Genomic DNA, 12,882 nt, shown 5'->3' on the forward strand with positions numbered 1-12,882 from the left:
GCAACACAGCTCATATAATTTTTTAATTTCAATGGAGCAATATGAATTCTCTTTTCTCCTTGTCCTCATCCTTGGTACATGTAATTCCTGGGTTCAATTTAAATTATTTTTCGTAATTTACTCTTTTCTTTGCTCTCTCGCTCTAGAGTAGAGTAACCGACTGCTATTTAATCATGTCATTTACACCACCATCAAATCATCATCCAAACATCTATCTAATCAACTATCTTTATATTTTATCAAAAATATTTTAGTTTAGTTTTTTTCTTTTCTTTATCCAATCCAAATCTAAATCAACTTACCTTTTTTATATATATACCTTTTGCATATTCAATTTTCACCAAATTCCAAGTGCATTAATCACAACAACAATGAAATTCTTATTAGTTGTCTTTTTAATTTTCGCCGCTTTGTTGGCCACTGTCAGTGCCGACCGTATGGATCTCCAAGACGACATGCTCGAGAGAAAGCCACACATCAACAACCAATTGAAATGCGATGTCTGCCACTACGTAGTCAAGGCCACTGAAGACCTCGTCTCGAGAAACTACACCCAACGTCAAATCGTCAACCACTTGGAGAGCGCCTGCCACCGTCTCCCACACAAGTGGGCCAAGCAATGCGAACACATTGTCTCTGCCAACGCCGTCACCATCATCAAGAAGTTGGTCGCCCACGAAACCCCAGACAAGGTCTGCAAGCAAATTCACATGTGCAAGTCCATGTTTGGTGAAGAGCCACTCCTCCAAGATCTCTTTGAAGTTGAATCCGACTCTGACTCTGACTCTGATGACTCTGACTATGAACTCTTCAACCTCCAAGCCGTCGAACAACTCGAAAAGAAGCACCACAAGTGGCACCCAAAGAACCCACTCAAGCACTTAAAGTGCAAGGCCTGCAAGATGATTGCCAGCAAGGCTGAAAAGTACGTTGTTGCCGGTCGTCCAGCCCATGAAATCGAAGCCGCCATGGACGGAGAATGCAACCACCTCGGTATCCACGAAGCCGTCAAGGTCTGCAAGAGCATCGTTCACTCCACCATGAACCACATCATCGACGAAATCAAGAAGCACGGTGATGCCAACCATGTTTGCAAGGCTGTCCACATGTGTTAAGTTAAGTTAACTCTAACCAATCAACCAACAACTGTAGTATACAACAACAATACAAACCAACTAGTATACAGTGTGTATATGTTTTTTTCCTCTTCTTTTACAAAAAAAAAGGTTTATAAATAAATAAATATTCTTTATAACAAATAATAATAATAATGTATAATATAGTGTATTATCTTTTAAAATATATATTTAATAACAATAATAATAATCTTTTCAAAAATAATGAAAGATGGATGATCGTCACCCTCCCTCCCTTTTTTGGATTTTTTTTTTTGAATAAGTTCAGTTCAAGTACTCGAACGCGACGAATACAAATAATAATAATAAATGAGAAAAGCAACTAAACATAAATTAGTAGAGGAAGAGGAAGAAGAACAACAAGATGGTAATGGTGGTGACAAAGATATAGATAAAGAAAAGGATGATAATCCAATAAAGAGAAAAAAGGTTACAATTAATACTGAAATCACTATCAATTCAAATGGTAGTAGTAAGAGTAGTAGTACTACGACTATGATGGATCAAGAGAAAGAAAAAGAGAAAGAGAAACAATCTACTACTACTACTACTACTACACCTACTATTGGTGAATTGACAAAGACACCTCAGAAACCTACATTTAGTTTTACAAAGTATACTCCTTCAAAATCAAATATCTTGGTTAATACAACTTCACCAATATCATCTACGGCTACGACGACAACAACGAATAATAATAATGGTGTTGGAGATACTTTAAAGTTTAATATTGGTAAAATACCTCAAACACCTCATAGTGTAAAGAAGATTAGATTGCTAAAGACATCATTGGAATCAATTACTCAAGATGCAACACAACAACAAGAAGATGCAAAATCTGGGAAAAAGAAACCACTGCTGTCAACATCTTCACCTGCAATGTCTAATCCATTTGCAAATGACAATAATCATAGAGGTGCTAAAAAGTCAGCCTCCTCCTCTTCTTCCTCTGGCAAGAGTAACAAGTTATTATCAATGTTTTTGGAATCATCATCTGATAATAGTAAAATGCAAGTTGATTCACCCACTTCATCAACATCATCATCGAATCAAGTAAATGATGATGGTCAAGATGAAGAAACAAAGAAAAAAGAAGAATTGGAAAAGAAACAAAAGGAATTGGAAAGATTATCAACGATTACAAGTAACCACATACCAAATGATCTTAGTCTAAAGACACAATTAACATTTTCAACCAATGGAGTAAGCTTTTCGTGGTGTACAGATGCTCTCAAGTGCCCATCTACACAACAACAAAAAGAATTCCGTGATGCATGTACCTATCATTTATCACCAGCATCATCCATTCCTTGGGATGTCCAAAATGATACAGTCATCAACGATCCCCTAAAATTAAGATGGATGGAGTGTCGTTGGGAGGATTGGTATGATATAATCAACACCATAACAAATCATACATATAAAACATTTATTAATATTAATATTTTGATTGTATTGTATTATTATAAATTTATAGGTATCAAAGTTACGAATCATTATATCGTAATTTACAATTAAATAATTTAAATTATTTCTATTTAATGCATTCTGAATGGTGTTGTATGTTTTATCGTGATGCAAATACTTCTACATCTACATCCACACCTACATCTGCTGGCATTAAAGTAGCAATTAATCCATGTAATTACAAGATTAAAACATTATTGGATGGAGAAGGAATTAAATACACTTTTCCATTCCAATCGGTTAAAGTCGCCAAAAAGGAAGAGGTTGTCATTACGACAGAAGAGGAGAAACAAATGAAAAAAGAGTTGAAAGAGTTGGGTAAAGCGAGGAAGTCGATGGGTGGCGATTCACTACGTCCACTGAGAAAGACAATGGATGTGTCGCTCTTTCAACAACAAACTGCGTCGAGTGCGTTGGCACTCGTCGAAGATGCCGAGAGCGTCGACAAGATGTACCACTTTTTTGTGCGTCGTCTTATCTGGATCAACCAATATCACCAGAATCGTGCCAATATTGGAGTAGCGACCATCTCCAAGAGTGCATCAGCCAACAGTAACGACGTGGCAGCGTCATCATTGTCTCGATCAAATGAAATACAGACACTGTACACTCCAAAAAAGATTCAGTCATCTGATTACCAAAGACAGGCCAAATTGATGGATGATCTAGAGGAAGATCAGGCCACCGGTGGTAGTGGAGGAGAGTACTACAACTCGATGATCCTGTGTCGTGATGTCCCTGTTCTCATTGCCAAGCAACCATTTACAGGTGGCACAATAAAATGCACAAGAATCATCAGCAATGCAATGGTCACCACCAAAAAGTCAATCTTTGAATCGAGCAATGGCACCAACGACAACAAAACCTATCGTCTTGAATTGGACGGACCCATCCTACCAGATAATCTGGCGGCACTGTGTCGAGGTGGACTCCTCACACCCATTACCCACCAACAAGGCTACACATGTAAAATCCATACACATGATTTCACAAATGGTTTTAATATTCTATTAAACAATAACAATAACAATAATGCATTGAACAACAACAAAAAATCTAAAGATCATAATAATAATAATAATAATAATAATAATCAACAACAACAACAACAACAACTCGACAGCAAAGACATTATAAAGAATATTAATTTTAGAATAGATCCATTAAATGATAATGAATTTATTTATGAATCTATGAAATCACAATAAATAAATAAATAAATAAATAAAATGGAATATATTAATATATGTTTATACATACCTTAAATGGGGATTGATCAAAGGATTGATCAATCAATTGTCCGGAGGAAAGAAAGATGAAGACAAACTTTCAATCGACTATATATTGCAAATCCATTGAATGGAGCTTAGCTTCATCTTTCTTCTTTGTATGGGCTGAGAGTTTTCCGTGATTCGAATTGAGAATTGTCTTGAAATAAACCTACTTATGAATTAAAAGAGTAAAAGTTGAATCTATTGAATTGTGAGTATTTGAAACTGTGAACTGATCTATAGTTTTAGTAGAGAATAAAGTGTTTGAGGTCAGAGTTGAGTTGGGTGGGATTCTCTATGTGAGAGTCTTGTTTTGAGTAAATCCGACCGGATTAGGGTCTGATAGTGAAGTGTCTTTTACCTTTTTTGATTAAACATCCTACTGCATTAATATACCTTGTACCTGTATGTCTGTGTCTTTCTCCCTCTTCACAGGAATTACGATACTCTCCCTTATTCTTGTCATTTCATTCTTTTAAACACAAAAATAATTATAATTATAAATAATAACAACAAACTTTCATCAAGTTCACCTCACACCTTTGCATTTGTCATATTTTTCAGCAAAAGAGATATTTTATATTAATTAAAGAGTTGAAGAAAAGTTCATTGAATTAAATATACATATATTTATTTATTTATTTATTTATTTATTTTATTTATCAAGTACTTTCAAATATGGAGAATATAAAGATAATATCAAAGATTATAAAGAATTCAGGTATTGAACAAACATTTGGAGTGGTAGGTGTACCGATCACCAATGTAGTATATCAAATGCAAAAGGATGGATTACCATTCTACGGCTTTAGAAATGAACAGGCTGCATCGTATGCAGCTAGTATCGTTGGTTATTTGACTAGAAAGCCTGCCCTCTGCTTTACAGTGTCTGGTCCGGGTCTGATTCATGCGTTGCCTGGTGCTATCAATGCACAAGCAAACAGCTTCCCATTGGTTGTGATGTCGTCGTCTCCCAACCCTGCCGACCTCAACAAGGGCAGCTTTCAAGAGTGTCCTCAGTTTGCTGCCGCCGTACCATGCTTCAAGACATGCTACTATCCACCAACGATCGAGCAGTTTGCAACCTACTTTATCAGAGCGGTGCGTGAGAGTGTGTCGGGTCGTCCCGGTCCTGTCTACATACAAGTGCCATCCGTGTTGATGCAAGGAACGGCTCAAATCAACGATGCAAACAAATCATTGATTGAAAACATCGATACATATGGTATCATCGAGTACGACGAGATCCCACGCCCCGTTCCACAAAGAGGTCAGATTGAAGAGGCATTGCAAATGTTGATCAGTCGTGCCAAGCGTCCTCTTATCATTGGTGGAAAGGGTGCAGCCTACAGCGGTGCTGAGAAAGAGTTGCGCAGACTAGTCGATGCCACCAAGATCCCCTTTTTGCCATCACCGATGGGCAAGGGTATTGTGTCGGACGAAGACGAGTACAGCGTTGCCAGTGCACGTTCGGTCGCGTTGAAACGTGCCGACTATATTCTCGTGTTGGGTGCACGACTAAACTGGATGTTTGGGTATGGTGTCAATGGATTCGCGTCAGATGTCAAGTTTATTGTCGTCGATATCTTTGCAGAGCATCAGTCCCATATTCCAGCCAACTCTTTATTCCTTCTCGGTGATATCCGTGCGACACTCGAGGAAATGAACTCGGTCTGCGAGACTGCGTTCAAGGCGGCCGTCCACAATGGATCCGGTCAAGATAGACAGAGCTGGATGAAGGAGTTGACCGACAAGGCTGGCGCCAACGCATCATCACTCAAAAAGCAAATGGAAGAGCCACAACAAGACGGCCAGCAATTGACCTACCACCAAGTATACAATGTACTCGCAAGACATATTCCCAAGAACGCACCATTTGTCAATGAAGGTGCCAACACGATGGATATCGGACGTGTCTGTATCCAGCACACCGACCCTCGTTGTCGTCTAGACTGTGGTTCTCTATCGACCATGGGTGTTGGCGTAGGCTATGCTATCGCCGCATCGGCAGTCTATAACAACAAGAGAACCGTCTATGCCGTCCAAGGAGACAGTGCATTTGGATTCAGTGGCATGGAGATTGAGGTAGCCGTTCGTTATCGCCAACCCATCCTATTCATCATCATCAACAATAACGGTATCTATGAAGGATTGGACACTATCCAAGACCACTCTCCCACCGCCATCCCACCCACTGCTCTCACCCCCAAGATCAGATACGATGTCATGATGCAATCATTTGGCGGTCAAGGCCACTCTGTATCCACCACTGACCAACTCCAAGACATTCTCTCCAAACTCCCTAGAAACAAACAAACCAATGAAATCCAACTTGAAGATCCAGTCCTCATCAATGTCTTTATTAAACCATCAAGTGTTTTACCCAAAATTTTAAATGCAGCTCATTAAATCAATATATAGGTAAGTGTCAATTATTTTAATACTATTGTACAAAAATTTACATTTAATTTTTTTATTATTACCTGTATATATTATAATATATTATATAAAATTTAGCTAGGAACCTTTACATTCCTCTCTTTCTTCTTAGAGTTTTTAGGCAAACATTATTATTAATAAATATTTTTAGAAAAGATAAATCTTTTAGATGGATTATATCTTTTGTTATTGTATGGTTTGTACATAATTATAAATTATAATTATAAATGTCCTCCACCACCATTGAAAAATATTGGAGGTGAATCATCGTTTTGATTATTATTATTATTATTGTGTTGATCATTATAATGTTGTTTATCTGGTTGATCATTTCCATTTCCATTTCCATTTTCTTTTTCTTTTTCTTGTTGATTGGTGGATGTACTAGTACAACCATTGTCGACTGATGGTCTATGTACGAATAAACCCATATCACCTTTTCCTTTAACATCTATAACTTGTTTTTCGAAATCATATTTATCAGATACTAGGTTATAGGTGGTTTCACTGACACTAACCCTATCAGGGATACCAAGTGATTCCATTCTACTCGCTAAATTAACTGCATCACCCCATAAATCAAAGGTGAACTTCTTTTTTCCTATTACTCCTATTACAACATCACCAGTATTTATTCCAACTCTTAAATGAAGGTCATAGCCATATTTTTGATTTACCCTAAAATTTAAATTAAATATTAATATTTATATTCTCTAATGTATATATTTACAACCAACTGTTTCTATTATCTATTTTCTTACCTTTTAACACTTTCTAAAATATTTAAAGCAAAATTTAAAGCTTTGTTTGCATGATATACAGTTCGATCCCTCAGATAGAAATTGATTCCATCACTACTATTACTTTTTCTCATGTCTGGTGAAAAGCCTTCCACTTCGTGCCATGGAAGTCCGCAAACCACCATGTAGGAATCGCCAATTGTTTTGATTTTCTCCAAGCCCATCGATTCAGAGATATCGTCAAATGTCGAGTATAAACGATTCAACATCAATACCAAATCCTTGGGGGAATAGGTAGATGAAATCTTTGTGAAATTAACAATGTCTGCAAATATAATCGATACTCCTGAACATTCTTCTGCTACATATAATTCTCCTTCTTTCATTTTGTTACTTATTGCTATAATTTAATATTTTAAAAGAAGAAAGTTAAGTTATGGATTAATAATTCAAGGAATGATCTATTTGATCTAAAAGTTGGACATACGGATTGGTAAAATTGAATTTAATAATACATCTGATTTCTTTCTTTCAATATCCAATTCAGAAGCCAAAAGAATTAATTTATCTCTTATTCTTTGATTGGCAAATGAAGTGACTCCAATGATGAGAAAACAGGTAAATAGCGATAGAATGGAAACGGTTAGAGCAATGCTATCCTTGTCGTCGGCTATAATGAGTCCCTTGTCTACAAATGTGTAGCTGACTGACAACATGCCAACATAATGCATTCCACATACACCCAATCCCATAAACAATCCAGACACTAGATGCTGAAGATGTGAAAAGGAGAATGTGGCAATGTTGAGAGACACTATTGATGATATCCATGCAATGATAAACGAGAGAAACACCAGTCCTCTGTTATAAGACATCATTGCATTCATTTGCATACCGGCCATACCCAAATAATGCATACTAAAAATACCACATGATGTAAAGAAACTTGCCAATATCAACCGTATCACTACATTTTGGTTGTATTGTGATGGGTCCAACATCGATGACATTCGTTTCTGTGATTTTAATTCTCGTTTGAGTGTGTTGTTGTCATTGTTGTCATCTAGTTCAAACAAAGAACTTCCAATCAAAGGCGAGTATTTCCCACTCTGACTATCTTTTCTTTGCTGTTGTTGTTTAATGTCAATGAGCTCATTTATATTTACAATGTGTTGAATATCACTTTGACTTAATGGTATAATTCCTTTTTTTGGTATCTTTTTCTTATTATTTCCATTATTACCATTATTATTATTATTATTATGATTGTTATTATTATGATTATTGTTATTATGATTGTTATTATTATTGTTGTTGTTATGATTATTACCATTATTATGATTATTATTATTATTATTATTATTATGATCATTTAAATTAATATTATTCAAATTACATTCAAACAATGGTGAGGATGAATGAAAGGGTGAATTACTATTACTATTACTACTACTATTACTATTGCTATTGGCAGTGTCACCAGACACTAACCGTCTATTGATAATTGGTGAGCTCGTGATCGATGTCGATTGATGATTCAACATTGTCATCTCTATGCAATATGATTGATGATCTGACTGTAGTACCGTATTACCATCCAATGAAAATACATTGCCTATTTGTTGTTGTTGTTGACAGTGTTGTTGATGATTATGATCCATATCAATGATCATTGATTCCTCTATAGTATTGTATTGTTTTGATTTTCTTCGATTGAGGTAATTCACAATGACTTGTGGTATCTCGACCGTCAACAATAGTAATCCCAATCGACATGATAACACTGCCACTGCACCCGAAAGAAAAGTTAACCATTTATCATATGAAACAGGTACATTAAAATGACATGCCATCATTCCAATGAAATGCATACTCCTAAAAAATGAAACAAATCCAAAATTAATATTTATATTTATATATTTGTAACAAAGTATGTATGTATTTAATAGTTTCATACCAAATAGTAACACCACCAAGTGAAACTGAACCAATTGTTAGGAAAAGTTGTCTAAATATTTTGTTGCTGGTACTTGTCAATTGAGCAAGACATTGGAGTGATGTATAGGACCCGAGAACTGAGACCAAGTAGGATAACACGATTAATTCTTTAGACCAATATGTGTTGATCTCCATCACTCCTCCTCCAGACCCATCAGCGCTGTCTATTGAAGGTGTTGCCAAAAAAAAGTCGCCACCGGAAGAAATACTACTATCCATCGTACTAGTATCGATTTGAATTTGGCTAGCATGTTCAAAAACAACAAAAGAAGGCAGGGAATATGATTTTGTTTGATCTATTATTACCTCCTCTGCCAATCCTCTTGTTGCTACTGTTACTGAAAATGATGAACCGCTTGAAGGTGGCAAAAATGATAATAGAATTATTATTAAACCTAATTCCATTGTAATCATTTATTATTATTATTATTATTATTATTATTATTATTATTATTATTATTATTATTATTATTAAATATTGATTTATAATTGGATCACATAAATAAATAAATATATATATATATGGATAAAGTTGATTAGTTTTAAATTATACAATTGTTAATATTATATTATTAGAGTGAGTGATATATTCTACAAAAAGTAAAAAATAACAAAAAAAAGAAGTTGATATTTTGGTATTATTATTTTTAATATTATTATTATTATTATTATTATTATTATTATTATTATTATTATTATTATTATTATTATTATTATTTTTGAAGTTGACAACTACAACTACTACTACTACTACTACTACTACTTCTTCTACTATAAAAACGATTAAATAAGTTTTTTTTTGATTTTAATGAAAAGATTGAAAAAAATAACAATATAGATGAAAAATGTTAATGGTATCGCGATGATGTTCAAGATAACATATTAATAAATGGCTAAATTGGTCGTATTATTGTTGTTGTTTCTGTATCCATCGAATGGAGACGATTGTTTATAGAATTGGAATTGGAATTGGAATTGGTTTTTTAAAATTGAATTGAAAAAGAGAATAAAGCTACAATTGAATTGAACTTACTCCAACAACAATTCGAATATTCTTTAAAAGGTAAAAACCAAAATTTAAAAATAACCCTTAAAGAAATATAGTTATAGTTTTTTTTACTCGAGTAAACAACAACAACAACAACAATGTACAGTACGAGTTGATGGAGGTGTAGATGTGAGTGGTTTGATAATAATATTTGGAGGACTCTTTTTTTTTCTCTCTTCTATCCAATCAACAATTCAATTTGAATAGTTTAAATACTACTTTGTATTACCGACACCGCCCAAACTAACTCTGCCATGCCATCCATGCCACATTGCCATGCCTCATATGTTGCAATATTCACAACACACACACACAACGTAACGTACACTACCCAACACCACCATATATTTACATATAATATATAATGCATACAATGTATATTTTTTTATCTTCTCTTTCTTTCTTGTTGGTTGCGACTGTTAATCCTTCCTTTCCTTTCCTTCCCTCCTTGCTACACACTCTTAATATTAATAATAACGATAGATAATAACAATTAAATTAATTAATACTACACATAGAAGATGAACATGCTATGTGTAGTAGCTTTCTCTCGGTTATCACTTTGTGTTGTAGATAATGTTGTGAACAGATAAGATAATGAGGTGGGAAAATGGTGATGCTTTTCTATTGAATCACACCACCTTTAAAAAGTGTTAAAACAACAACACTCCACAACCATCGCATTTTGGTCGGGTCGTGTGTGTGGAAATATTGAAAAGATTGAATGGTGTTGGGGCAGGATGCGTGGGGGGTTCAATCTAATCTTTTTTTCTTTATGGCATCAGGTAAACGAGCAACATGTTGGCTGGCTGTGTTCCAGAACAAACAATAAATAAATTTTTTGGAAGATCTGAATAACATATTCATGCATGCAAGTCATGTGTAGACTATACTAACTAACTAACTACCTACCTATGTTGGTTGAAACGAAATTATAAGAGTCGTCTTCTTTGTTCGTTACAATGTCTTCGTCAAACTTATCTGCTTTTTTCTATTTTAAATTTGTGTGTCTGTCTCTCTTGACAATAAGTAAATATAAATAAATAAATAAATAAATTAATTTAAAATGATGTGATCTGGAAGTTGGGATGATGAATTAATAGGTTGGTCATGTGTGTGTGTGAGTGTGGGGGGTTAGGGAGACTCCAACTAACTGTTTTTTTGGTTAAGAGAAAAAACTATACCCGAAACAACATGGAGAGTAGGAGTGTGTTAAGACAAATTCTTCTGCAATGAAATTCTGTGATCACAATGTATGTCTATATTCGACAGATACCTGGAAAGTGAACTGTGCTGCCTCTGTTTAAGTTTTATCATAGCATCGCAATTCCTCACCATAATTAATTAATTAAAAATTATTTTAAAAAAGAAAAAAAAAAAAAAATCTTGAAATTCCTCTACCAAAAAGAGTAGGAGAGTATAGTTTTGAATACCAACCCGGTTCGAGAACTTAAAATAATAGGGATAATATTGTCCATACCCGACATCTAGTACTAGCCATGGCTTGTGTTTCCTCGTCGCCACTTTTTGTCAAGCTTCTTCTTTTTTCCCAGTTTAGTTTGAAAAAACAACAGGGTGCACAGCGGGGGTTTCACATATATTAATTAATTACAGTACTGTGTTCAAGGAATTACAAGCTTGAATAAGAGCCTACATCCCTATTGCGTTGCCTCGTGTTTTGTAAAATGATAAGTGCAATTGTGTGAAAATACATCATCATCTTGGTGAAAATGGGGTATCAACTACCCACACCAAAATATATTTCGTTTGTTCGTTTGTTCATAGAATGATTGTGTCCTCCTCCTCTACTGTCATTGTAGTTGTAGTTGTAGTTGGCAACTTGGTGGTTTGATGTTGTTGGCTAAAAAGTTGACAGATCTAATAATCCTTAAATTGTCACTGCCCACCTCCACCATGTTGACAACGATAAACTCGTGAGTTGTATGAAATGAAATTCAAGTAAACCAAATCCCAATTCAAAGTTGACGAACTTCTAGACGCTCATTGTTCTTGGATGTTGTGTTGGTTTGAATTTGAGTAGATGTTTTTAATTGAAGGAAGTGAAGTGAATAAGAAATGATGCCATCATTGAAAGAGAGCGCACCATCCCAACTGTAATCAAATATATGAACTGTCACCTGACGACTTGAGTATTGAAACTGTCCTACCTTATCTATATATATATTCTTTTATACAATATTATAAGTTATTTATTTAGCTGATACAAATTCCAAAGGTTCCATCATCGTAATTGAATTGCCTCTAATAACCTATAATTAAACAAAAACAATAAATTAGTTGTCTCTCTCTATCTCTCTCCCCTGATATATATGTATGAATGTGTACATACCACCATTCCAATGTTATGTGATTCGGTCGGTGAAATAATCTCTACTGTATCTTTTAAAACTATATTCATAAAAGTATCGAAACCTCTTAATACTCCAACAACTGTTCTATTGCCATTGAGTCTGACTATATATACGTGTATGTGAGTATGATTGTTAGTAATCTCATCCTTCTATCCTCTTCTCACTTCTTCTTCTTATAACTTACCATTCATCTTACGATCTAACAACCTAAAAGTAATAAACAAGTTAGTCATCATAATTATCATTGTCACATATCTATATATGTACATACTTTGTAAGATCAGGGTCTTGTGGCTTTCCGAATACCATAGTTTTGATATTGTATATATATAAATGAAAAAGATAGATATAAGATATAAATATAATCAAAAAAAAAAGGTTCATACGGTGATCACCATCGCATTTTCACAA

General features: G+C 34.6%; 6 protein-coding genes across 6 annotated transcripts; 3 read left to right on the forward strand and 3 right to left on the reverse strand.

Moving 5' to 3' along the window:
* Window positions 1–371: 371 nt before the first annotated feature.
* DFA_00672 (uncharacterized protein) lies at window positions 372–1,115 on the forward strand (the record flags this gene model as incomplete). Its single annotated transcript, XM_004358600.1, has 1 exon — window positions 372–1,115. One exon carries the CDS (start codon window positions 372–374, stop codon window positions 1,113–1,115), a length of 744 nt encoding a protein of 247 aa, XP_004358657.1.
* Window positions 1,116–1,445: 330 nt separating this feature from the next.
* On the forward strand, window positions 1,446–3,811 carry DFA_00673 (uncharacterized protein; the record flags this gene model as incomplete). Its single annotated transcript, XM_004358601.1, has 2 exons — window positions 1,446–2,521; window positions 2,614–3,811. 2 exons carry the CDS (start codon window positions 1,446–1,448, stop codon window positions 3,809–3,811), a joined length of 2,274 nt encoding a protein of 757 aa, XP_004358658.1.
* A 741-nt stretch (window positions 3,812–4,552) lies between these two features.
* Window positions 4,553–6,283, forward strand: DFA_00674 (Putative oxalyl-CoA decarboxylase; the record flags this gene model as incomplete). The annotated part of the gene is made up of 1 exon (XM_004358602.1): window positions 4,553–6,283. One exon carries the CDS (start codon window positions 4,553–4,555, stop codon window positions 6,281–6,283), a length of 1,731 nt encoding a protein of 576 aa, XP_004358659.1.
* A 251-nt stretch (window positions 6,284–6,534) lies between these two features.
* Window positions 6,535–7,439, reverse strand: DFA_00675 (uncharacterized protein; the record flags this gene model as incomplete). The annotated part of the gene is made up of 2 exons (XM_004358603.1): window positions 6,535–6,991; window positions 7,075–7,439. The coding sequence occupies 2 exons, from the start codon at window positions 7,437–7,439 to the stop codon at window positions 6,535–6,537; spliced, it is 822 nt and encodes a 273-aa protein (XP_004358660.1).
* Window positions 7,440–7,523: 84 nt separating this feature from the next.
* DFA_00676 (uncharacterized protein) lies at window positions 7,524–9,456 on the reverse strand (the record flags this gene model as incomplete). Its single annotated transcript, XM_004358604.1, has 2 exons — window positions 7,524–8,928; window positions 9,011–9,456. The coding sequence occupies 2 exons, from the start codon at window positions 9,454–9,456 to the stop codon at window positions 7,524–7,526; spliced, it is 1,851 nt and encodes a 616-aa protein (XP_004358661.1).
* A 2,619-nt stretch (window positions 9,457–12,075) lies between these two features.
* snrpG (LSM domain-containing protein) lies at window positions 12,076–12,780 on the reverse strand (the record flags this gene model as incomplete). Its single annotated transcript, XM_004358605.1, has 4 exons — window positions 12,076–12,267; window positions 12,450–12,574; window positions 12,656–12,678; window positions 12,743–12,780. 4 exons carry the CDS (start codon window positions 12,778–12,780, stop codon window positions 12,076–12,078), a joined length of 378 nt encoding a protein of 125 aa, XP_004358662.1.
* Between the last annotated feature and the right edge of the window lie 102 nt (window positions 12,781–12,882).

The sequence above is a fragment of the Cavenderia fasciculata genome, assembly GCF_000203815.1.
Source record: "Cavenderia fasciculata unplaced genomic scaffold Scf_Dfasci-F-a-25c12.r2-5, whole genome shotgun sequence".
Lineage (NCBI taxonomy): Eukaryota > Evosea > Eumycetozoa > Acytosteliales > Cavenderiaceae > Cavenderia > Cavenderia fasciculata.